We start from the raw sequence: 27,606 nt of genomic DNA on the forward strand, positions 1-27,606 counted from the left end.
GCTTACCTCGCAACAATGCTCCTGTTCTGAGCTAAGCAGGGGACTTAATGTTGATGGTGGTTTTTAGCTTAGGCTTAAAATCGTAAAACCTTACATATGACATGACGTCACTACATCCACTAGCGCATTTATTGAATCATTCAACATACCTAAGATAAGAATTACCGAGATATCTTTTTTTTATATACATGTGTCATGTTCCATGGCAGAACCCTTAGTATTGACCGACATCATCTTCGTACATACCAAACCCTAATTCTCATGCTACCGCGCCAAGGCATGCCAACCGTGCCAGCCGCACCACTGTGCCAATGGAAAACCATGCCAGCCACATCTCCGCGCCAAGGCATGCCAACCATGCCAGGCGCACCACTGTGCCAATGGCAAACCATGCCAGCCACATCTCCGCGCCAAGGCATGCCAACCATGCCAGCCGCACCACTGTGCCAATGGAAAACCATGCCAGCCATATCTCGGCGCCAAGGCATGCCAACCATGCCAGCCGCACCACTGTGCTAATGGAAAATCATGTCAGCCACATCTCCACGCCGAGGCATTCCAACCATGCCAGCCACACCACTGTGCGAATGGCAAACCATGTCAGCCACGTCTACCACGCCAAGGCATGCCAACCATGCTAGCCTCACCATGCGCCAATGGCATGCCAAACCCTTGGCCCCACCATGATAAGCCAACTTCACCTTGCCTTGGCCCCAACCATGCTAGCCGCACAATGCACCAATGGCATGCCAAACCCTTGGCCCCACCATGCAAGGCCAACCGTGCCTTGCCTTGGCCCCAACCATGCTAGCCGCACCATGCGCCAATGGCATGCCAAACCCTAGGCCCCACCATGCCAAGCCAACCGCACCTTGCCTTGGACCCACCATGCCAATCCGTCCGTACCAAACCCTTGGCCCCACTATGCCAATCCATCCGCTCCATTGGCCATGGCCCCACCATGCCGGCCTTCCCTATGCGGCTACCAAAATGAACGCGTGCGACGATCAATGGCCACCCTTCCATCCTAGATGCAAATCCTAGCCGTCCAAGGTTGCCAAAAAACGCATGGTAACCTTTGGCCCAAAAACCTAGTTCTGGCCACGCCAAACCGCGCTAAGGCATGCCATGCCACATGTGCCAATGGCATGCCAACCGCCTTGCCGCGCCATACCATGTCGGCCTTCCCCATGCGGCTACCAAAACGAAGGCGTGCGACGATCAACGACCACCCTTCTATCCTGGATGCAAATTCTATCCGCCTAAGGTCGCCAAACGACGCATGGTAACCTTTGGCCCAAAACCCTAGTTTTGGCCACGCCAAACCGCGACAAGGCATGCCATGCCACATGTGCCAATGGCATGCCAACCACCTTGCCGCGCCACACCATGCGGGCCTTCCCCATGTGGCTACCAAAACGAAGGCGTGCAACGATCACGACCACCCTTCCATCCTAGATGCAAATCCTAGCCGTCCTAGGTCGCCAAACAACGCATGGTAACCTTTGGCCCAAAACCCTAGTTTTGGCCACGCCAAAACACCCCAAGGCATGCCATGCCACATGTGCCAATGGCATTCCAACCACCTTGTCGCGCCATACCATGTCGGCCTTCCCCATGCAGCTACCAAAACGAAGGTGTGCGACGATCAACGACCACCCTTCCATCCTAGATGCAAATCCTAACCGTCAAAGGTCGTCAAACAACGCATGGTAACCTTTAGCCTAAAACCCTAGTTTTGGCCACGCCAAACCGCGCTAAGGCATGTCATGCCACATGTGAAAATGGCATGCCAACCACCTTGCCGCGCCATACCATGCCATGCCGGCCTTCCCTATGCGGCTGCCAAAACGAAGGCCTATAACAATCAACGGCCACTTTTTCATCTAAGATGCAGATCTTAGCCATCCAAGGTTACCAGCTAACACATGGAAACCTTTGGCCCTAGTTTGGTCGCGCCTAAACAAAGCCAAAACCCTAACTTTCGGCCGCGCCTAAACTAGGCCATATTAAAGCCATACTGATCATACTTTCATGCCACTGGCTACCAAATGAAAGGTTGCAATAATCAACGGCTACCTTCCTCTTAAGATGCAAAATCTCGACCGTTGAAGGTCACCACCGAGCCAGCAAGTCTCCCAAGCTCAACTTGCCAGACAACAACAACATGCTACATGTTTTCCACGAAAACACTCGAGACACCAACACATGTCACAAACTGGGGGATGCTCATTGGGTATTGATTTGGCGGTTTACAGCGTGCCGCATACACTACGCTCGTTATAAGAAAGTGTCATAAGGATGAGGCGGTTAGTAAATACAAGGAGTAACGGTGAAACGCTTTCTTTTATGGAACATCAATTCCAAGCGTTACTGGTTACCACCTCCTCCCATTTACTCACCTGTTTTCCATTTCTTAATGAGACCAGAGTATGTTTCAATTCGACTTGTATAAATAGGCATTACCTATTTCCACCAAACGACAAGTTCAGATCAGGAGGATACAACACTCAAAAAACATTTGCTAGATTTCCATCTGTTAGCTTCCTACTTCCTGATACAAGTCGTGAAAAAACTACTCTTCCAGAATCAACTATTCTGGTCTCAACACTTTCTTCGCTTCCCTCCCCAAAACCAACCCTTCTCCTTCACTTTATGACCGAAGCAAGTCTGGAACGACCATTTATTGGTTTAGGACGGATTTGTACAGATTTATCTCTCGATTCTAAAGTACTCCCTCGTAGTACATTGTTTAGGGTTTAAATTCGTTTCTCACCCACACACCTGAAATTACCAAAATCAGCAGAAACCGTTTTCACCCTCAAACGGCAGATTATTGCTAGAAGATCCCAGAAGAGGAGCACGGCTCTCATTGATAATTGAATCAATGTCAACCTCTACATAAATATTATTTTTCATAGCCTGGTTTAGCCGTTCAAGAGATACTTTCTCATTCTGGAGAAACAAATCAACATCAGAAGACAGGCTTTCAAGTTTCTTTTCAATTTCAGAAAAGATTTCAAGGGATTTTGTACTGGTGGAGGTTTAGATATAATTTCTTCTACAAATTTTAATAAATCGTCCATGGAAGAGAATTCTGAAATCCCTGGATCTGGTGGTGCATTCATTGAGATAACACTATTGTCCATAGAGTCATATCGCTACAAACACAAACTTGTAAGGGCTTGAACGTGTTTTCCTGCTCTGATACCAATTGAAAAAGCGGGGGTCTAACAACACCACTCAATATTTCGCTTAGCAATATGTATGGAGTAATTCCGAAATACTTTCTAGAGAATCAACTAGACAATCAGACTCAATCTAGGTAAAAGTATCTCAAGGAGTTAATATCTCTCTCTTGTTTTGATTTACTCGAGCTAATAGAAATCAGTGATTCTTTAATCAAACACAAGGAATAACTTGGATGGTATCAAATACCAATATCCAAGGATCAATCAATGATAACCATCAACCAAAGGTTGGATTACTCTAATTGATGATCTAACGCACAACCTGTATTATTTCAATTATAAAGATAAAACAATATAATGCGGTAATGGAAATAACACATACACCAGAAATTTTGCTAAAGAGGAAACCGCAAATGCAGAAAAACCCCGGGACCTAGTCCATATTAAACACACACTGTATTAAGCCGCTACAGACACTATCCTACTCCAAGCTAACTCCGGACTGGACTGTAGTTGAACCCCAGCCAGTATCCCACTGATCCAAGGTACATTTGTACTCCCTACGCCTTGATCCCAGCAGGATACTGCGCACTTGATTCCCTTAGCTGATCTCACCCACAACTAAGAGTTGCTACGACCCAAAATCGCAGGCTTTGACAATAAATAAATCTGTCTCCCATAGACAAGTCTATCAAAGGATCAATCTGTCTCCCACAGATAAACCCTAAAAGTTTTGTTCTGTCTTTTGATAATAATCAAGGTGAACAGGAACCAATTGATAATCCGGTCTTATATTCCCAAAGAACATCCTAGAATTATCAATCACCTCACAACAATCTTAATCATATGGTAGCGAAACAAGATGTTGCGGAATCATAAACAATGAGACGAAGATGTTTGTGATTACTTTTTATATCTTGCCTATCGAAGATATCAATCTCAAGCCAATCAATCTGATTGTACTCGTATGATAGAAGATGCAAGATCATATCACACAACTACGATAAAAGTAGTATCGGTCTGGCTTCACAATCCCAATGAAGTCTTTAAGTCGTTATCCTGGTTTTAGAAGAAGAAAACCAAAAGTTAAAGAAGAATAGACTCTAGTATGCAAACTAGTATCACACATGAGGTGTGGGGATTAGTTTTGCACAATACTAGATGTCTCATTTATATAGTCTTTCAAATCAGGGTTTGCAATCAATGTTAGCTTAGTAACAAAGCATTCAATATTCGCCGTTAAATAAAAACCTGATTTAGATTCAAGCTAATATTTCTCAACCGTTAGATCGAAAACTTAGCTTGTTACACACACTTGACAATGCACGCTTATAGGTTTGTTAACCGTACCCAAACGTATGCACTTGTTGGTTCAACAATAGTTAACCTAAAGGTTAGCCATATGAGCATTTCATATCAACCATGTTCTTCTTCACCATAACTAGTTCAAATGAACTAGTTAGAGAGTTGTTCAATTGCAAGGAAATCTCATGTACTACACAAGACACGATTGAAGCAAATATGTTTTGATTCACTTGAATCGGTTCATGAACTTTTATAGCCACAGTTTGCAAACTGCATTCCTTAGTCTTTTTAAGTTTAAGTTCAGAAATCATCTTCAGATATATAAGCTTCTCAAGTTCGCAGACTAGGTTCACGGACTTAAGTTACCGGGCAGAGTTTACAAACTCCAGCAGAAATTCTCGGGAATGAGAACTTCGCCGTTTCGCGGACTGAGTTTGCGTACTTAGCTTCACGCAAGTAGTTTGTCAACTCCAGCAGAAATTCTCGGGTTTGAGAACTTTTTGGCAGTTCGTGGACTGAGTTCACGGACTTGGATCATGTCATTCTTCCGGTTCTCTTGATCAACAAAGTTCGCAAACTTTGGTTCAAGGAATAGGAATTATACATAAATGTGTTTCCACAATAATGCTTATGTCCACCATTGGTTATGTAATCTAAACTCTCATTTTAATGATTGAAACATTCTTAGAGGACGTTAGTTGTTACACCATTTCTCGTCAAAGAAATTTTCAATATGATTGAAACATATTATGACTTTCATCACATGGTAAAGATAAATTCGATCGAAGCAAAAATCTTACCAACACATATTTCGAGATATAGATAGGCCAGGTATACTCGTCTCAAAATACCAAATGTGTATAATCCAAGTCTATATATATAGCATACGACTTCTTGTCTCAAAGAGTAAGAGATAGAGTATATAGACTTTTGAGTGACAGATAAGTTCAAGTCTTCACATACCTTTTTGTCGATAAGTTCCAACGGTTCCTTGAGTAGTTCTTCTTCTTGTATGATGAACCTCCATGAAGTCCTTGAGCTCAACTACACTTTCTATCCCAGTACGATACTTAGCTATAATAAACTATATATCAAGACTTATAGTTTTGACCACTAACATTGACAAACATGCTTGAGATAGCAACGCATGCGAGTTCGACCGAGCAATGCTGTAACAGAATTCTTTATGGTCAAAGAAAAAGTAGTGATTGTTAACTTAAGGGTTTAGGTAAGTCCAATGCATATGAGATCTAATTACTAATTAGTTTTTGCTAGTAAAACTTGAAATGTTCATTGAATTACGGTACAATGAATAGGAAATTTTGCTTGAATTCGAAGTTTATTGTTAATAAAACTAGAAATAAAGTTTTACACATGTATCTATTTCATTTCATCCCAACTCTTAGTAATAGTAATTTTGTGATAATCTAAAGAATATTAAGAACATGGTAAACAAGCGTGTCTAGCTAATTTGGTACGTTAATTTTGTATAAGGTTAAACGCTCAAGATTAAGTAAAAATTTATCATACCTAGTTGCATATTTGGATGAATATAAATCTCAACTAAAATGAATTACGATAAACTAACAGAGGAAGGATCCCCTCACACTATCTCACACGTTTGAAGACATTTTTCTTAATCAAAATTAAACGGTAAGTATTTGAAGTTAACATTTTGTGGATGTGTTGGTATTACAAAGATCTACATACTCACAAAGAATGAGCTAATTCTGAAACATATAACTCCACCATCTACTACTTTGAAAATTGACCATCTAAAGTCAACTAATTCTCAACCGTTAAAATTAAGATTGGTCGATGGTGGAGTTTGATATTTCGGAATGAGATCATTTTTTGTGCATATGTAGAGATTTGTAAGACAAGCATATACCAACATATTAGCTTCAAATACGTTACGTTTGATTTTGGTTAAGAAAATGCCTCTCAATGTGTGATATAGTGTGAAAATAAGAGTGTGAAGGGATCCTTGATAGACACATTTTTGTGTCTGATATAATCTCAATTGTATATATCGTTAGTGCTCGATTTTCTATTTATTTTGGCTTTTTATGTCTTTGTAGGTGTTTTTGGAAAAATAAGATTTTGCGGCGAAATTGGCTCGAAAAGTATTTTTTGCGTTCATGGGAGGACATTTGCTATTCAGACCCTCACTTTGGATAAGGGGTAACCTAATTACTAAGGGGAATACCATTTCCAGGAAGCTGCTAATCATACCCCTACTTTGGATAGGGGGCGACCATCTTCAACATTTGAATTATCAGTTTTGGCGGGAAAATTTGTGGCAGTGAAGAACAGATTAGGGTTCTTGATTTGGAGGAGTCTGAGGTCGATTAAACCTCTGATTTTCATAGGATAGACTCCTTATGGGTTTAGGAATCTGATATGGGTGTTGAAATCGATTAGACTTGGCTCAATCGACGGATTTTTATCACAACAGAAATATATGGAAAGTCACGTGTGTGACCTGTTTTAGGGAATTTTAGAGAGATTAAAGTGCTATAACCTTCCCAAAGATTTGTATATATCTAAGGAAAAGTTTAGAATAAAAAGGAAAGCTCAGGAACGCGTAAAAATTCTAAAACAAGAAATTGCCGCAACTTTGCCGTGAAGAGAGGGGAAGAGATTTTGGAAGATTTGGAAGAGACTTAATCGGTATTTTTGATATAAATAGATTTTTTGGGTCATATAGAAGGGGTGTCGAGAGTTTAGGGACCTGAGGAGAGCCAGAGAAGAAGGAATCATAGTTCTATCAAACTCTGTTTCTGCTGTTGCTGCTGCTGCACAGCTCAAGAACGCGAAGAACATTGACGCACGAAAAACAGTCGCAGAACAGTGTCGTTGTTCAATAGCAGAAGATAAGTAACATTTATATACAGCAGTTAATCATTGTTCCTCTTTGTACCAGAGATCTGTAACACTTTTACGCTGTTGCAAATCAGCTGCTTTACACCTTTCACTCTTTTAATCAACTTTTGAGCAACAAACATGTATTTTGAGCAAGTGATTAATATGAGGAGCTAAACCCCATTGCTGAGGCGATAGAGGAAGCTATTTTTCCAACAAAAGGTGGTATATTCTTATTTATTTATTTATCGCAATTATTTTTATGATTGTTTTGCCTTGAGTGAAAATTGTTTGAATGATTCTTGCTAAGAAATTGTTATTTCTTTTCATAGAGCATGCTTGGACCTAGATTTTTGATGTTCTATGCTCCGGATTTACACTTGTTATTTTGAAAATCTACTTGTTGCAATAGTTTAGAATCAAATTGAACGAAAAATATTGCATGAATATAAATATTAGATTAAATCACTTTGAATTTGGAAAATAGTGGAATCTTAGCCTTAGTGTTCTTTTAATATTGATATCAACTTTGATTGAGTTTGCTATAATTTTTAGTGAGTTTTCTATTTTAATATTAGAATTTATGTCTAATTAATATCCTTCACAAGTCTGAGAATCGAATCACTTTTACCACTATCTACAAATCACATCAACTTTTGGCGCCGCCGACGCGGACTTGTTTTTAGGGTTTTAGATTTATTTTATTTATTTTATTTTATTTTATTTTATTATTTTTGTCCTTTTTTATGTTTTTGGGTATTTATCTTGTGTCTACAGGTTCTGGATCATAAAGAAAATTGATCCAAAGAGTTTGGTGATTTCATAAAGACTTGGAGCTAAAGATTAAAGAAAAAAGAACAGAAAAGAAGACAATTTTATTTTAGGATTTGTTTATTTTCTTTTAGAAAAAAAAAACTGCATTAGGGTTTATTATTTTTGTAATTTTTCTTTAATTTTTTGGACTTTTAGACTTTTGGACTTTGGGACATTATTTTTTTTATTACCCTACGGAAGGGTACTTTAAATATAAATTGTTTGCAGAGAAGGAGGACAATTACGATATTGTCTCTGCACCTTGGGTTCATACACTAGACATCGGAGTCAGTGGCCCAAGTCGACTACAACCGATTCATCCCCCGTCTGGAACGGGAGGTAAGATTCAAAGCACTCGCGAATCTCCTGTCAGCGAGTTACTGGACTCCTTCGTATGCATATATGTTGAGGACTGAATACAGACATTTATTTTTCTAGTAAAGGGAAAGGCCTGGCCATACAAGATAAGGGTTCGGATTTCATCACCGTTCTCTTCTTGCCCGCTTTAGGAACACGTAACCTACGCGAACCTAAGCCTAAAATTTTGACTAGAACGAGACCGATAGGGTAACGAGCTTAACAGGAAAGTCATTCTGTGAGTTGAATGCGTGATTGCGCCGCCTTATAATACCGGTGAGGCCTTGGGTATCAAATCTCCACCGAGCTTCCCTCGCCTCTATTCAACTTACGTTAACTCAGATTGATTCTAGAGGGGTTTGCTTAAATTGTAACGATTCCCGTTCAAAGGATTAGAAGCTGGTCTAGAAACAATCTAAGTGGATCCATCATGATTTTTGTTTGCTAGAAATCAATAGGTTTGATTTGGTTGAGTCGGCCTTGATCTGTGTTTGCTTACCCTTCCAATTTAGAAAATTCTATTGTATGCCTGAACGTAAAAGAGACGCACTAGGTAGATTTGTTAAAGAGAAACCTAGTAGTTCGAAGCGTCTCGATTACCTTAATCTAGAGAGTCTGACTTTTGAAGAGTCTGTTTTTGAACGTCCTTTGACTGAGGAGAGAATCCATGTTGCTCTGATAGCGCCAGAAATGGCAACTTTGAAAGCTTTGTTGAATCCAACTAGGACTACTCGTCCTTCGTGTATTAAGTTAGCTGAAACGGAGGCACCCTATGAACTGAAACCTGGGACCTTACAGATGCTCCCAATCTTTTTAGGGAAAGAAAATGAAAACCCTTATTACCATGTTAGGGATTTTGAGGAAATTTGTAGTACTCTAAGAATTAGAGGCTTAGATGATGATGCTTTGAAACTTAGGTTATTCCCATTTTCCCTGAAAGATAAGGCCAAGTCGTGGCTATATAGTTTGGACTCCGAGTCAATTGAGACATATGAACAACTTACATCTGCCTTTTTCAATAAGTTTTTCTCTAGGCACAAAACATCGTCTATTAGGACGCAAATATGTACATTTTCACAACAAGAGGGAGAATCTTTATATAGGTATTTGGAAAGGTTCAATGATTTATCATCCCAGTGTCCTCATCATGGTTTAGAAAAGGTTAGGCTAGTTCAGATCCTTTATGAGGGTTTAGAGTATTCCACAACGACCATGGTTGAGTCTCTATGCACTGGTGGATTTAAAAACCAAAATGTTGATGCATCAATGGAATTTTTTAATGAAATCGCCGAAAAAACCCAGCAATGGGAAAATAGTAGGGCACCCCAGAAAACAATTCTTTTAAGTAGAGGAAACGTTAATAGGGTAGAAGGAGGCTATGAATCAGATGCCAAAATTACTGCTATAGAAAAAAGGTTAGAAGCCTTAGAAGTGGGCCAGACTAGTGGTAGATAAGAAAATCCTAAGTTTAGAGGAATCTCTCGCCTTGTTAACTCAACAAACTGCAAAATTTCAGTTATCCGTAGAACAGAGTCTACAAGCTAGTAACAGGATAGGACAAGAAAATAGTCAGGCTATTTCCGAGTTAAAAACCCAGGTTGGTCTGATAAGTGATTCTTTGATAGAAAAGGGTAAGTTTCCTAGTCAAACACAACCCAACCCTAGAGGAGTTCATGAATTAGGTGCAAAACCATCGAATCAAGTGAATGCTGTTAGAACCCTTAGGAGTGGTAGAGTTGTAGACAATAAGGTAACCATGCCCGATAGTGAACATACTGTAGTTCACCCCTCAGAATCTCACCTCTCAGGATCAGTAACTGAGGAGACTGATAAAGTTTCTGATGATGTGAATTCGGTTCCTGAAAGGTCTGATTTTATGCCTAGAGCCCCATTTCCTCAGCTATTAGTACCAACAAAGAAGGAATCGAACTTTAATGACATTGTGGAGGTTTTTAAGCAAGTTACCATAAACGCTCCTTTATTAGATGCAATTAGGCAAATTCCTGCTTATGCCAAGTTCCTTAAGGATATGTGTACGCGAAAGCGAAAACTTAGCGTCCATAAGAAAGCCTTTTTAGCTAGTCATGTAAGTTCAATCATTTAGAACACCACAACTCCAAAATACAAAGACCCAGGTTCTCCTACCATTGCTTGCACAATAGGTAACTTCCGGGTAGAAAAAGCTTTACTTGACTTAGGAGCCAGTGTGAACTTAATGCCATTCCATGTATACTTACATCTAGGACTTGGTGAAATGAAACCTACTCAGATGACACTGCAGTTAGCTGATAGGTCTGTTAAAATCCCTCGAGATGTTATCGAGGATGTTCTTATTGAGGTCGACAAGTTTATTTATCCAGTGGATTTCGTGGTCCTAGATACCCAACATGTCCCTGACCCAGAGAACCAGATACCTGTGATTTTAGGTCGCCCATTTTTAGCTACGTCTAATGCGATCATTAACTGTCGAAATGGTGTGATGAGTTTATATTTTGGTAATATGACTATAGAGATGAACATTTTTAATGTCAGTAAGCAACCTCATGAGATAGATGACATATGTGTTGAAGAGGTGAACATGATAGAAGCCTTAGTACTGGAGTCATTACCAAACATTTTGTCTGAAGACCCATTAGAAAGTTTTCTATCCCATTTTGGTTTAGATTTTGACGACGATAGCACCATCGAACAGGTGAATGCTCTATTAGATTCTACCACCGTTTTAGACACTGATAGATGGAAAGATAGGTTCGAACCATTACTAGTTTCTGAGACTACCCTAATTCCTTCTTTAGAAGAGCCCCCAAAGTTGGACCTTAAACCACTACCCGATACTCTAAAGTATGTGTTTTTAGGCCCATATGAGACTTTACCTGTGATTGTAGCTTCCGATTTGGATAGTGATCAGGAAAGTAGGCTAGTAAATGTACTTCAAGACAATAAGGAAGCTTTAGGGTGGACTATAGCAGACATTAAGGGTATAAGTCCTACTGTGTGTATGCATCAGATTCATTTAGAGGAAGACTCCAAACCTTCTAGGGAGATGCAACGTCGACTGAACCCTAACATGAAAGAGGTAGTTCTAAAAGAGGTGCTTAAGTTGTTAGATGCGGGTATTATTTACCCAATTTCAGATAGTAAGTGGGTCAGCCCTGTTCAGGTTGTCCCCAAAAAATCAGGTATCACTGTAGTCTAAAATGATAATAATGAATTAATCCCAACCCGAGTGACCACGGGATGCCGTGTGTGTATTGACTATAGGAAATTGAACAAGGTCACAAGGAAAGATCACTTTCCCCTTTCTTTTATCGACCAAATGCTAGAGCGATTAGCTGGACATAGTCACTATTGCTTCTTAGATGGCTACTCCGGTTATAATCAGATCGTTATTCCCCAGAAGACCAAGAGAAAACCACTTTTACCTGTCCCTTTGGTACCTTTGCGTATAGACGCATGCCTTTCGGGCTATGTAATGCCCCTGCAACTTTTCAGCGTTGTATGATGAGCATATTTCTGATATGGTAGAACGGTTCTTAGAGGTCTTTATGGATGATTTTTCAGTGTTTGGTTCATCTTTCGATGAGTGCTTGCATCATTTGACATTAGTGTTGACTAGGTGTAAGGAAAAAAATTTAGTGCTTAATTGGGAAAAATGCCATTTCATGGTTAAATCAGGAATGTGTTAGGGCACATCGTCTCTTCAAAGGGTATAGAGGTAGACAAAGCCAAAGTTGACCTTATTAAGACTTTACAGGTCCCAAAAACCGTAAAAGATATTAGGTCATTCCTAGGGCATGCAGGTTTTTACCGTCGATTCATTAAGGATTTTAGCTTGATTTCTAGACCTCTTTGCAATTTGCTTGCAAAAGATGTTAAGTTTGTCTTTGATGATGCTTGTTTAGAGGCTTTTGAGAAGCTTAAAACTTTACTCACTACTGCCCCGATAGTCCAGGCACCTAACTGGAACCTACCCTTTGAGATTATGTGTGATTCTTCAGATTATGCTATAGGCGTTTAGGACAACGAGAAAACAAATTACTTCATGTGATTTATTATGCTAGCAAAACTCTGAATGATGCCCAAATGAACTACACAACTACCGAGAAGGAATTTAGCCATCGTGTTTGCCTTGGATAAGTTTAGGTCCTTATTAGGTTCTAAGATCATAATCTATACAGATCATGCTGCTTTGAAATTTTTATCTAAGAAGGATACCAAACCTAGATTGATTAGATGGATCCTATTGTTACAAATTTTCCCCAGACATTAGAGACAAAAGGGTGCAGAAAATGTAGTAGCAGACCACTTGTCTAGGCTAGTTGTTAGTTCCCCTAATTCCCTTCCTATAAGGGATAGCTTTCCTGATGAACAATTGTTCTCTGTTTCCCAATCACCTTGGTATGCAAATATAGTGAATTATCTTGTTACTGGTCGAACCCCTCAACATTGGGGTAAGCAAGATCGTTCTAGGTTTTTAGCCGAGGTTAAGCATTTCTTTTGGGACGATCCTTATCTGTTTAAGTATTGTCCGGACCAGATTATTAGGAGATGTGTATCTGAGAGTGACCAGTCTAGTATTATCTCCTTTTGTCATGAACATGCATGTGGGGGTCATTTTAGTGCTAAGAAGACTGCTGCTAAGATTTTGCAGTGTGGATTTTACTGGCCTTCGTTGTTTAAAGATTCCCATAGTCATTGTGTTTCTTGTGAGCGTTGCCAGAAGTTAGGAACCATTTCCCGTAGAAATATGATGCCTTTGAACCCTATTTTAGTGATTGAGGTCTTTGATGTGTGGGGCATTGATTTTATGGGTCCATTTCCTATTTCGTTTGGTTATCTTTACATACTTGTCGCTGTAGACTATGTGTCTAAGTGGGTTGAGGCGGTTCCGTGTAAAACGAATGACCACAGGGTCGTAGTCCAGTTTTTGAAAGAGAATATACTTACACGTTTTGGTACGCCGCGAGCTATAATTAGTGATGGAGGTTCACACTTTTGTAATAGACCGTTTGCTCTTTTAATGAAACAATACGGTATTACCCATAAAGTAGCAACCCCATATCACCCTCAGACTAGTGGTCAGGTAGAGGTTTCCAATAGGGAAATTAAACGTATTCTAGAAAAACAGTTAATCCAAATAGGAAAGACTGGTCGTCGAGGCTTACTGATGCCTTATGGGCTTACCGTACTGCGTTTAAGACACCCATTGGAATGTCACCTTATCGTTTAGTGTTTGGCAAGGCATGTCACCTGCCTGTTGAGTTAGAGCATCGAGCCTATTGGGCTATTAAGAACTTAAACTTTTCACTTGACAAGGCAGGAGCTCAAAGAAAGCTCCAGCTCAATGAGTTGGACGAGATTCGTAGAGATGCATACGATAGTGCTAAAGGAGTATAAGAACAAAATGAAACTTGTGCATGATAGGAATATTTTACGAAAGTCATTTTCTCCAGGTCAAAAAGTTCTTCTGTATGACACTCGTTTGCATCTATTCCCCGGGAAGTTGCGCTCTCGGTGGACCGGTCCTTTTGTGGTCCGTACTGTTTTTCCTCATGGCGCTGTTGAGATTGAGACACCAGATGGTAGTAGTTCTTCGAAGGTTAACGGTCAGCGATTGAAGCCCTTTTTAGAGCCTTTTCCTACAGGTGATGTTGAGGAGGTCCCTCTGGAGGACCCTGTTTACCTTGATTGACCATCGAGGCGATTTTGTATGTTGTATAATATTTTTGTAGGTTTTTGGTTACACTTCACCCAGGTACTATCTTTCCGACTTCTCTCTTTACTATTTCCTCATGTTACTTATATTTTTGGTACTTTGATTAGAAACATTGAGGACAATGTTAGATTTAAGTTTGGGGTGGGGTGGGTAGAACTTTTTGTTACCTTTTCGTTGCAATAAATAAACTCCAGAGCCTAGAAATTTATCCCTATTAAGGATGGCACTAACCAATCTAAGTGGATGGAAGCATTTTGGTTGTAGGAGTTGAGGAACCAATCTGACTAGATGGCAACATCTAAAGAGTCTATTCATAAAAAGCACAGAGCTCAGGTGTTAGAATAACATGATAGTTTCACCATATCTCGTTGAGTCCTTTTCACTTCTGTTTTATTTTGTTTGTTTTTTTTAAACTATGTTTCTCTAAGTGATTAGGTGGGGCTCACGATTCAAGTTGTTACCAATGCTAGGGTGAATTAGAGTGATTGAGATACAAAAAAAAAAGAGACCAGACCATCAGACCAACTGGAATAAATTCAATAAAGTCGACCACTGGAACCCTTGTATATGCCAGTTGTGTTGACCTAGAGTTAGGATTATCGACCACTGGTACCCTTGTATATGCCAGTGTGTTGATATTAGTCAGACTAGTATCTCAGTCCATTAGGATAGGTTCATTTTGGCGGAGGCCTTCAGACAGATATGAGAAACACCGTTCACCTAGTAAACATCAAAACCATCTATGTTTTTCTATATCCATCTTCTTGATCTATCCATGTGATTAGTTTTGACTCCGGATATTGATGTCCATAGTGCGACTATCTGAGTAGAGCTCTGTCACTTCATATGAATTTTAGTATGCTTGAGTGCAAACTCGTGTACAACAATTGGAATTTCGCATCAGGGTACTTCCTCCTGTAGTCAATAAGTATGCCAACCAAGGAGATTCTTTAGTGCCTTCCAAGGTTCTGTGTAGATAGCTAGGGTCTGGAGTATAAAGGTTTTGTGGGTATACCTCTGGTAAGCCCTCCGGAGACAACACTCCGCCACTAGGGACACCTAGGGGTTTAAAGGCTTATTGCATACGCTAAATGCAATCGACGATGCCTGCGACAGTGAGTTAGGATTTTATTTCTATTTTATTTTTGCTCGAGGACTAGCAAATAATAGGTTTGGGGGTATTTGATAGACACATTTTTGTGTGATTGTCTCGATTGTATATATTGTTAGGCTCATTTTGTATTATGGTTTTTATTTATTTGTAGGTTTTTTGGAAATAACATTTTTGGAAAAAATTGGCTCGAAAAGTTGCGTCAGGGAGGACATTTGCTATTCGGACCTCACTTTGGATAAGGGGTAACCTAATTACTAAGGGGCATCCCATTTCCAGGCAGTTGCTAATCGCACCCCTACTCTGGATAAGGGGCAACCATCTTCAACATTTAAAAAAGTTTTGGCGGGAAAATGGCAGTGAAGAAAGTTGGTTCTTGATTTGGAGGAGTTTGAGGTCGATTAAACCTCTGATTTTCATAGGATAGACTCCTTATGGGTCTAGGAATCTGATATGGGTGTTAAATCGATTAGACTGGGCTCAATCGACGGATTTTTATCACAACAGAAAATATGGAAAGTCACGTGTGTGACCTGTTTTAGGGAATTTTAGAGAGATTAAATGCTATAAACCTTCCCAAAGATTTGTATCTATCTAAGGAAGAGTTTAGAATAAAAAGGAAAAGAAACGCGTAGAAATTCTAAAACAAGAAATTGCCGCAACTTTGCCGTGAGAGAGGGAAGAGATTTGGAAGATTTGGGAGAGATTTAATCGGTATTTTTGATATAAATAGATTGTTTGGGTCATATAGAAGGGGGAAGGGGGTGTCGAGAGTTGGGGGTTTGTCGAGAGTTTGGGGACCTGCGGAGAGCCAGAGAGAGAAGAAGGAATCAGAGTTTTTTCAAACCCTGTTTCTGCTGTTGCTGCTGCTGCACAGCTCAAGAACACGAAGAACATTGACGCACGAAAAACAGTCGCAGAACAGTGTCGTTGTTCAACAGCAGGAGATAAGTAACGTTTATATACAGCAGTTAATCATTGTTCCTCTTTGTACCAGAGATCTATAACACTTTTACGTTGTTGCAAATCAGCTGCTTTACACCTTTCACTCTTTTAATCAACTTCTGAGCAACAAACATGTATTTTGAGCAAGTGATTAATATGAGGAGCTAAACCCCATTGCTGAGGCGATAAAGGAAGCTATTTTTCCAACAAAAAGTGGTATATTCTTATTTATTTATTTATCGCAATTATTTTTATGATTGTTTTGCCTTGAGTGAAAATTGTTTGAATGGTTCTTGCTAAGCAATTGTTATTTCTTTTCATAGAGCATGCTTGGACCTAGGTTTTTGATGTTCTATGCTTCGGATTTACACTTGTTATTTTGAGAATATACTTGTTGCAATAGTTTAGAATCAAATTGAACGAAAAAAATTGCATGAATATAAATATTGGATTAAATCACTTTGAATTTGGAAAATATTGGAATCTTAGCCTTCGTGTTCTTTTAATATTGATATCAACTTTGAATGAGTTTGCTATAATTTTTAGTGAGTTTTCTATTTTAATATTAGAATTTAAGTCTAATTAATATCCTTCACAAGTATGAGAATCGAATCACTTTTACCACTATCTACAAATCACATCGATCCTCCCTCAAACTAAAATCTAGGAAGTTTTTGGAATAATAATAAATTTCAACAAAAATAAGAGTTTCTCCAATAGAATGTATGTGAAGATAACAGTGTAAATCTATATATGATAAATATTCATTTTCCCTAACATTCTTCTCCAACCCTAACTTCTTAAATCAATGTGAAGATCAAATGACTTGATTTTCTTTTAGACGTCCTCAAGGTAAATGTCTAGTTTTAGACATTCACCTTGAGAACTATCTTGGGTTAGCCCAATTGTCCAGGAGCCTGACTCTCAAGTAGGAGGTCAATGGATCGAGTCTCCGCTCAAGAGTTTGGATATCTCATGAAATACTCCTCTTATATGTAAATACTTATATAGGTTATGGCGGGTTGGATATGGCACTGGGGCTAGTCCTACTGGTTGGATTCGGATAGGGGCCCGGGCCCTACTTTCGTGTATAAAAAAAAACATTCACCTTGAGGATGCCAAGCTATTATAAGTAAGTTAACTAAAATTAATTTCAATACATTAAATAACCATTTATAGCTCTAACAAAATCTTAAAATTACAAAAAATAAAATTTATATTTAATCATAAAATTATCACAAACAACATAATTGGAGATGCATTTTGTTTTCCCCTAAACTCAAGGAAAAATTGGGATGAGGATGTCTTGTTTGTGTTTCCACATAGAAAACACACACAACAACCATTGGAGAAGCTCTAAGGTCAAATACTATTAGTTACTAATATAACTACAAATCTCATATAGATAATATTTTATGTCTATAAAAAAGATGCGAAATTGGGCATCAGAGACTTTTTTTCTTTTTGATTTTTTCTTTTGCAAGTCTCCCCTTACCTATATCGAGGATTGTCATGGTAATATTTTTACACCAGTACTTTTTGGGGCCAACCCAGAGGAAATGAATCTACCACGGAATTAAAAGTCACACATGTAAATATTATGGATAAAAATCGCTCTGACCCACACCATTTAGTATTGCAAAATGTAAGCACCTAAAGTCTCACCTTACACGTGAGCAGTTAAGCATTGCTTTCATCTAAGCACAAAATATATCCTTGTATGTGAGTGCAAATCCATACAATAAAGGAAGCATAAAATATCATCTTAATAGTGAGCCAAATATCCCCGTACTCAACCCAAGAACCATTTTAACTAGCAGTGCCCTCTCTTCGTAAGCACAAAATCTAACCTTGCATGCGAGTATAAACCCATGTAACAAAGCAATCATAAAATATCATCTCATTTATGAGCCAAATACTTATGGTTGGTCTATAGCCTCGTACTCAACATAAGCAACATGCCAACTAGTATTAGCAGCAAGAACTATAGCTTGGTTACGTATGGGAAAGAAAAAAAACATTGTCACTGTTGCAAGCACACTATATCCAAATCAAATGTCAACTAGCTTACAAGCATTATAAGTTCAACAGTTGGCACAAAGTGTCATCCACTGCGCAAGAAAATTCAATAAGTCTCAATATAATCAAACTTTCGGAGGCATCTTTCTTTATATCTCTGCAAATTAATGGGGGCGATTAGGGTTACCTTTTTGTATTGAAAACCCTTAAACAAGTTTAGGATTAAGAGGGGGCGATGTTTGTACCATCAGATTTGGATAAAGTTGAAATTTTCAAGATAAACAAAATTTTTATCAAATATGATTAAATATCTTGATAAATATAAATCTCAATCAAAATGGATGAAGATAAGGTCAAATTCAAGTGGTTATTCAGATAACTATAAATCTCAACTGAAACTAGATAAGATAAGGTCAAATCCAGGTAGTTATTATGATAACTACAAATCTTATCTGGTTATACTTTTTCCTGCATGTAAATAATGGCTTAATTCAACTGAAGATGTGCACATTCTAAATACTAAATTTTTCTCATTTGATAAAACTTATTTTGGCCTGGACGTCAGAATTTTCTTTTTCCATGTCTATCTTCTTACTTAAAGTCATCCGCTTTCAGATCAAGCCTATCCTTAGACCTGGTAATATTTTTGCACGGATGTTTTTACCCGACATTCCACGAGATAGATGTGTTAGTAGATAAAATTATGTTAAAAATTAGTCATCCTTCGTTCCAAAAAAGAAAAAGAAAAGGTAACTAAGTAAAATATAATAACATCATCACATAAATTTTGATACAAACTTTTGTAAATTCATTTCATAGTTTATTTCTGCTTTTAAATTTGATGTTTTGTTAGTAATATTTTGTGAATTCCCTAGTCACCATGTTAACTACCAAAAATCTAGGGCATGTTTTAGAAGGAATGTGACAATGTAATATGATTTCTAAAATGTTTAGGTAAAGCGAATGTCTAAAAATGCCTATAATATCTCGGTATATCATTGTTCTTTAATCGGTATAGAGATTATAGTTATTTTTTCTTATCCTAAAATGAATGTGTTGATTAAGAAGAAGTTATATTAACCAATTCATATAATAATTCAACTCTAATGTAATTTGGTAATAAAAAATTCCACCCTTTCGAAGATATTTTAGTTCTAACTATCTGCGATAAGATATTAACTCCTTTATTTCTTTCACTACACCATTTTTAGTGATTAGCAACTGCGGAGTTCAGTTGCAAAGCGGTGTTGCAACAGTTTGTTGCTGTTACGAAAGTCGATGATGCAAATTTTGCAACTGCTATTAAGCCGTGCAACGTAAATTTCTCGTAACAGTTTGAAACAGTTGCGAAATTAGGAGGTCGCAACAGCTTTCAACAGTTGCGAAACCGGAATTTCGCAACAACTAAATGCAGTTGCGAAATTTTTGCAACATTAAAAAAATAAGTGGTTTTGACTGGTCAAAACCGGATTTTGACCGGTCAAAAATAGGTAAATATTAAAGTTCCCTGTAACAAAATCAAGTATCCCATGATCATTTAGGAAATCAAAAGGACCAACAAAATAAATCATATGGAACTCAGCCATTTTTAGGATTTAAGCATAAATTTCTGCACCAGATAAGTTGAAGTTATACACCTCATATGTTGAATAAATAATATAGATAACATGTCATCTAAGGACATACAAATTATGTATGTAGTATCAAAAGAATGACAAGTATGTTCTTTGTTTTTTAGATACAATAAAATGATAAACACTGAGAAGAACCTTGGACTTTGCAGAGGAGATTCGTTACTCACTACCTGCCAATCTCCAACACCAAGATTGCGAGACCACCATTTACTTTCTAATCTCCACTAGCATACATTATAGATAAAATTAGGTCAAAATACAGATAGCTAACTACTGCTAAGAATGGAAGCTTGCTTCCTGACGGCTCAATAATGCTGACTGTTCGTATTTAAGTTCTAGTGCTACATATTGATGTCAATACAAGAATAGCTAAACTGAAAAACACTTCAGTTAAAGACACTACAATTAATGTAGATTTTTAAGTTCCTATTCAGCTAGAAAATTCATAATCAAAACTCATTTAGACGCTACATTGCAAACTACTGCATAATTTTTTGGGACATCAGAATATAACTGATCACAAATAGTTCTATGCAAAATGAGTGTTTCTAAATGAATGGTATCCCATACCAGAATCTGCTGCTCTGCTGCATTTGTGCTTGAAATTGACGCATGTTGCGCATCACGCCTTTGAAAGCTTCAGAAAGTAGTTGATAGACATGCATTAGAAATAATTCAGAAGTGAACTACAATATGAGAAATAAGTTTTACTATGTCATTCAAGTTGTGGAAGCAGTACTGTAGGTACCTCTGTACTATGTCATTCAAGTTAGGGAAACAATTCTTCCTACAAGTTTCAAATGCCACTCGGTAACGACTTAAGTAAGAAACAAAATGCAGAATATCCTAATCAAGAAACAAAAAAGTAGAGTATACCTTTAATTTTTTTTATATTGTAACTTGAGCTCTTCAAACTCCTTCTCCAGATCTGGCCAAAAATACCTCGCTTTGAGTTTCTAATGCCTTACACCTCACTTCAAGATATTATGCAATGAGTCGGTATTTGTTTTTTCCAAGCTTGATTTAGGAAATAAGCTACAAAGAACATAAGTTGCATAATAGCTTGAGAAGATCACATCGCCAAGTTTCTTAAACATCCTCAAGGTCTCTTTGCCATGCCTCTTTTTCTGATTGGAAAAGACCAGTAGCAGACACAAGCTTTAGTTCTATGCTCCTAATCCATTGCTCTGCACTGTTAAGAGATGCATCTCCAGAAAGACGATGGAAGTTAAAAAAAAATGGAACCTACAACACTCCGAAATTAAAAAATTATTTAATGAAGTCCCACAAATTAATGACATTGAAGGATCATTCCCTCTACATTATTCAAAAGGATTCAATCAGACATATCAATACATGTAGTGGAAATATTATAACATTATTTCCATTATGTGCAGTCCAAATGAGACCTTCCCGTTTCTAACTGGCATTGCTTTCTTAAGGAACTAGCTTTTGAGAATGATTCAAAAAATGCAGGCTTAGGATCACTAGGTAGGCTCAAGGACACAGATAAATCACAGAAGAACACATTGCTCGAGAATATATAACATTACAATAACAACATATAAATCAAATAGTATAAGGACCCATTAATCTAACACCGCATCTATTCAGAAAATTAACAAACAACAAAAACCCATTATCTCCTAGAACCATTTTCAAGGCCTTTACATTCAATCACCTGGTGAATACATACATACTACTACACGACTGAAATAAGAAAGCACACAGACGGAAAAAAAGGCTCTTGAACTTGAGAGATATAATTGTACCTTGTCAACATGAGGATAAGATGTTAAGAGAGCATCAACTTCAGGACTTAATTCAGTTACAATGTTGAGTACACCAGAAGGTAGACCAACTTCTCTACAGATATCCCCCAACTCTAAACAAGTACTGAGAAAAATTATATGCAATGAGCTAGTCAGGACAAGTAAAAATACTCAGGAGTACGCACACAAACAAAACAGAAAAAAAAAGAAACATTTCATATTTAGCGTAGAAGAGAACTTAGCAGAAGCTGAAAATGCGCGTGCATGAAACTTTTCATATTTCATGTACTCCTATAAATAAAAAGAAAATGAAACCACACAGTTTAACCAAAAACAACATTCACACACTAAACTACTCTACCTAACGGCACATGTTCCCATATCTCCAGTGAGTATTCGAACCAAGAGACTTTGTAAACCTAATCTGTTTGACACAGAATCCTGTAAAAGAGTAAGTACATTGCATAATCAACGTTAAGAAGATGAGTGTCTAATCTAAAGTACCAGAAAACACAAGTTGCGTAATCCCGGACTGATTTTGAATACAGGGACAAAAAAGTGGCGAACCAGGACTTCAAGCAAAGGTTATGAAAGACAAGCTAAAGCAAAAAGGTTGCTTCCCGCTTCTGCATAAAACAAAACATTTATATTTGTCGTCTAATGAGATTAAGGTAGGCATGCATACTTAGTTCAATATTTGATATATAAGTCACAGAATAAACTTACACACACGCTTAATGAATGCTAGTGGGGCAAATACACCAAGTATGGTGAAAGCAACACAAAGAACCGCCCATTCCACCAATGCACACCGAACCATCCAGAGTGATGTGTTCCACTTGCAGATGTTCCAGAAATTATATCACCTAAACATTCAGATCAAAAACTGTTAAAACAAAATACAATTAACAACTATAATTCACACTTATGAATCCATGATCATAACAACATAGAGTAACAAAATGAAAGCAACATGCAACTCAAATAGGTAATCTAAAACACTAGAAATCGCCATACCGATGATAATCATGTACACGATAAGCACTCCAACATTGTGAACAGCTAACCGACTAGCTTATCTAACTTCTTTGGCAGCCTCCTAATTCCTCGAAAAGATCTCGGTGATGGCTATTGCTAAATACACAAGCCTGCAATGCAATCCTCACATACTTTCCAAATGTGTCTCCCATAAGCTCTCCGTAAGAAACTATTTCCCGTGCTTTACTAAACCTCAGCAATATCTCGATCGAAAACTCATAATATCATTACAAAAACGTCATGAATATTATCATTAGTATATCCCTGGGAAAAGTCCAAGAACCTTCATAGTAGCAGGCAAAGCCATAATACCAGTATCAACTATTACCGGAGATCAAAACAACCCCACACCATAATCCCCTAAAACATACTTGTACCCGATACAAAAACCCATATTGAAATTACAAAATTAAATTAAAAAGAAAGGTTTGAGTTTTTCAGAACTTACTCTCGAGTAGAAGTATCGACGATTTGACAAACAGTATAAGCAATCAAAGAACTTTTTCCAGTACCAGGGCTTGAGCAGTCACGTCTCTACCTCAGTAAGAGTGAAAGTTAGAATTCAAAAATTAAACACAATTGCAAATCGAAAAACCCAAAATTAAAATCAGATATAAGATTTACAGGTACAGATCTACCTGAATCTTCTTCTTGAGTCTCAAACGTGTAAAAAATTAGAGTAATTTTCTAGGGTTTAAGAAATTAGGGCTTATTACTGGAAAAGGGTTGATAGATTTACAAAGTTCTGATTTATTATAATGAGAGAACTTTTTTTCTAGAAGAGAAGAGAACGAGAGAGGTCAGATTTGTTATTAGATGAGAGAACCTTTTTCCTGGTAGATAAGAGCACGAGAGAGGAGAACGAGGAAGAGAGAAGATAAAGAATTAATGAGTGGTAGAGAAGAGAAGTTGTTCTGGATAATCACATAGACCGAGTAAAGTTTGAAGCTGACTCCCTATCTGAATGGGCTGAAACCGAGTCAGCTTGAAAGTGTGGGTAGCCACAAACACAAGTCGCACGCGTACAACTCAGTTCTGTTGCGAATCGTAACAAAGTCAAACAGTTCCGAGCTTTGTAACTAATTTACAACAGAAATTCGCAACAGGGGCATAGCTGTTGCGAAATCGAGTTACTAATCCTTGAATTTGGTGTAGTGTTTATTATTGCACATAATGGAACTTCTAGGATCTTAATTGTTGAAAAACTAAAATGATGTCTATAATAAAAGCATATATTTTCCAGGGTATTTCCACAATCAATATTGAATCTATCTCAAAGTTTAACCTTTAGTTTCTTGGCCCATAATACAATTTTCCATAAGGCTAGTCCTTCTACTTGCTCCGGATTCAGCGCTTCCTCGACATAAAGGCATTTAGATCCCTTACTTTCACTTGTAAAATTTCTTAATATTAGTCTATTCCCAGCATCTTACATCTCTTCAAAGGGTTTTTTTTTCTTCTAAGGTTTATTCAAACTTTTTTTTATAAGTAATTTAACTTTTGTTCCTGTTATTGGTGAAACTTTCCTATTGATTATGATTAGCCTGAAATCCTACATCTCTTCAAAGGGGGATTTTTCTAGGATTTGTTTAACTTTCGTTACAAGTAATTTAACTATTGTTCTTGTTGATTATTGGTGAAACTTACCTAATCGAATGATTAGCATTAGTGGTGAGTATTTGGCATCAAAATTATATTCTTATATTAAGTGCTCAATGAAGACTGTTTAGGAGGAATCTAAAAAAGATTAGCTTTATTCTGTTTAGGAGTTTGACTACTCCTTATCAAAGTGGACGCAAAGAAATTATCATCTAGAGGTAACTAATTTTGTTAATCACGTCCTTAAGTTCACGTTTTAAATTCTGAAAGACTTCGAAACATATTTCTTTCCATATTGCTCAAGCAATAAAGGTCCTTTTACCATTCTCCTCATCAATGCAAACTCGTTGTTCAATGTTTTCAAACCAATCAATTGTGCATGGTTGTAGACAGGGACGGAGCAAAGAATTATGAGATGTGTGTCCGACTTAATTGTGTTTTGTCAGAAAGGATAATTTATATCATAATTTCTTATGGCATAAAAAATTCTTTCTCTGATAGGAATTTTTTTGCTTAGGCAATGCCAGAGGAAGTGCTGGCATCACAGGAAACTTCCACAATTGGTTCTAGATTTTCTTTGTTCATAAATTTGGAACATTAGCAAATTTTATTCATACAACTTTTTATACAAGGACTTCACTGAGAAAACACACTCTTTTCTACACCAGTGTTTTTTTTTATTATTAAAATGGACACTTATTTTAGATACGAGGCTAGAAACTTCAGGAAAGAAAATATCTTTAAGAAGTGACAAGTATCATCGATCATTAGTGGCATTAAAGAGCCGAAAAACCATCTCATAATTATAAGGATTGAAAAGGATTGAATACATCGGATTTTATGATTGGAGGATGTGGAGTTCAAGGATCTACTTCTGAGACCAAATCCTAATATCAGTGTCGGTATCCAAGCATCATCAACTATACTCTTGAATAAATTACAATTATGAAAAAATACTTCTCCAATCTCGGGATGAGCCTAACTTTTCTGTTGCATTAAAAATATCACTACTTGGGAAATATTTTGATGATAAGGCTTTAGGACAGATATCATCAAACTGACAAAAAATCTCCACGCATATTTCACTAACAATGCCCTATTGAAGCATTACAAATCTCTAAAAGCAAGACAACCGTCATTCTTATATGTTTGCACAAATTCTTCCAACTGAAAGTGTGACACCTTTGTTGTTCTTCTTCTTCACCAGAATTTTTGTTGAGCCTAATTAATTCCTTTGATGTTAGCTTGATTAACACCATATGTTGATCATGGAAAGAATTTAAGATATTCTTAAACATAATAGTTCTTCCAGCTTCACTGAGATTAGAAGCTTTATAGTTAGCAATTTTGTTATCCATTTTATCTATAAAAGTAAAAAATGGGATTTTCTTATTCCCGTTTAAGAAGAAAGGCAATCAAGATATTTGTCTTTGTCTATTTGTTTCACTTATAGAATTCCAGGTAAATCTTGACAAACAGAAGGATCGAGGTTATGACTGAAATAAACCGAAAATTTAGAACTTTCCCAGAGGATCTGCTAAAGTCAACATTTATTCAAAGGATATTTCTGATTTGTGTGAGATTACGCTTGCAAAATAACAAACTATCAACTAAAAACAATAAATGATATATTTTCGGTATTGTTCTTGCAATATTTAGACCTATCTGTTTATATTTTTGTTCATAGTGAGTAAGCATTTCTTAAAAGCCTCCATGACAATAATGAATTAATAGATAAGGAGAAAGAGGGTATCTCTGTCTAATGCCTTTGCTAGGATGTAAATGCTTAGTGAGAGACCCATTAATCATGATTTCAATTTGAGTAGTACATATGCATTGAGAGATAAATTAGCACCAGTTTTCAGTAAAGCCAAACTTTCTAAGAATATCAAGTATGAATATTCATTCCATCCTATCAAATATGAATATTCATTCCATCCTGTCAAAGTCTTTGGACACATCCACTTTTAGAGTCAATTGACCACCTTTCCCTTATTTCCTTTTCATGTTATGAACTATTTCTTGAACCAATGGTATATATATTCATCAATAAGATCGCAAGGGACAACAACTTGCATTGGATATATCAGCTTCTCTATGTGCTTCTTCATTCTTTAGATATGAATTATGAAATGATCTTGTAACAGGTATTGCATAGAGATATTGGCCTAAACTCTTGATTTTTATTTAAGGGAGAGCAAAGAAGGATTCGTGTAGTGCAAAAATCGTAGTTGACTCGTCAATCAGGACAGATTCAATAGATTTTTCTAACTCATAAAAATATGTGCGTACGACTTAGTAATTAAAACAGTTGTGTTATTACCTCATTGATGACCGCAATCCCACACTACTAAAACGCACACTTAGCATCTTCCCACTTTTGCGGAAAAGATTCCCCTTATAATGATATGTCGAGGATTTAGTTTGTGTACAATCCCTTAAGGGAGGACTTAAGTTTGGTTGGATATAAAACATTATAAAGTATTAGGTGTTAGAGCATAACTCGATTGAACCCACCAAGCGTTGGTATGTCAAGTTTGGTTGTCATATTTTAGTATCAAAACTCATCTAGAGTCGCTTGATTAAATACTAGAGTCAACTTCGTTTAGGTTAGACTATAAAGTCTAGGAATGTTGAGACATACAAGTATTACTCCGAAGAACTGAAGAATGTGAAGAAGTAACGACAACAATGAGGACATCATCCTTCCACTTAAGGTTAGTAATATTGAGTTGATCTTGTTTCCATTCTTAACGTATCTTTCAAGTCAGACTATATTGAAAACACAACATGGGAAGCTATATATAAATAATACTCTACTGGTTAGAATTAGTCATATCGTTATGATAAAAGTGTCAAGGAACTTATTGAATTACGAAGTATAAATGCTTATCTTTTGGAACTTCGTAAATAGGACATCAACATAAGCTTTTTATATAGTCACTTGATTATGTGCAAGATATAGATTTGGTTTCACCCTAGGAAATAATGTTTTATAACATTTGTTTAAAGGAACTACTTATATGAACTTGTTTCATAATCGAAAGGAAATCATGATTGTTCAGGTTCTTTATTGAATATATTTTGAATGACCAATATAAGATGACAAGGTAGAACTTATCTTAACTTGTTGAGATTTGAGGTATAAACGGTCATAGCCTATACTGTGTAGCATGGCGTAACCGGTCACAAGCTACATTGGGAAGTTAGTTGTAATCACTCACAAGCTACCTTTTGGAAG

General features: G+C 37.3%; 1 protein-coding gene and 2 pseudogenes across 12 annotated transcripts; 1 reads left to right on the forward strand and 2 right to left on the reverse strand.

Moving 5' to 3' along the window:
* The window catches only part of LOC113291659, a 325,743-nt pseudogene that overhangs the window by 156,399 nt on the left and 141,738 nt on the right, over positions 1-27,606 (forward strand).
* On the reverse strand, positions 9,586-9,685 carry LOC113292020 (annotated as a pseudogene).
* Positions 19,930-23,632, reverse strand: LOC113289787. 12 transcript variants are annotated; one of them, XR_003331112.1, is made up of 9 exons: positions 23,405-23,632; positions 22,746-23,300; positions 22,455-22,594; positions 22,233-22,354; positions 22,090-22,152; positions 21,729-21,852; positions 20,833-21,148; positions 20,527-20,593; positions 19,930-20,170 (listed from the first exon to the last, which is right to left on the reverse strand). XR_003331112.1 is itself a non-coding variant. In XM_026539159.1 (7 exons), exons 3-6 carry the CDS (start codon positions 22,546-22,548, stop codon positions 21,046-21,048), a joined length of 450 nt encoding a protein of 149 aa, XP_026394944.1. In that variant the 5' UTR covers positions 22,549-22,594; positions 23,215-23,300; positions 23,405-23,632; the 3' UTR covers positions 20,255-20,593; positions 20,833-21,045. The 12 variants fall into 12 exon arrangements, 2 of the variants coding, with proteins under 2 accessions (XP_026394944.1, XP_026394943.1); XR_003331109.1 differs by having other exon boundaries at positions 19,930-20,180; XR_003331110.1 differs by lacking the exon at positions 19,930-20,170 and having other exon boundaries at positions 20,255-20,593; positions 22,459-22,594.

Source organism: Papaver somniferum, chromosome 6 (assembly GCF_003573695.1).
Source record: "Papaver somniferum cultivar HN1 chromosome 6, ASM357369v1, whole genome shotgun sequence".
NCBI classification, from domain to species: Eukaryota; Viridiplantae; Streptophyta; class Magnoliopsida; order Ranunculales; family Papaveraceae; genus Papaver; species Papaver somniferum.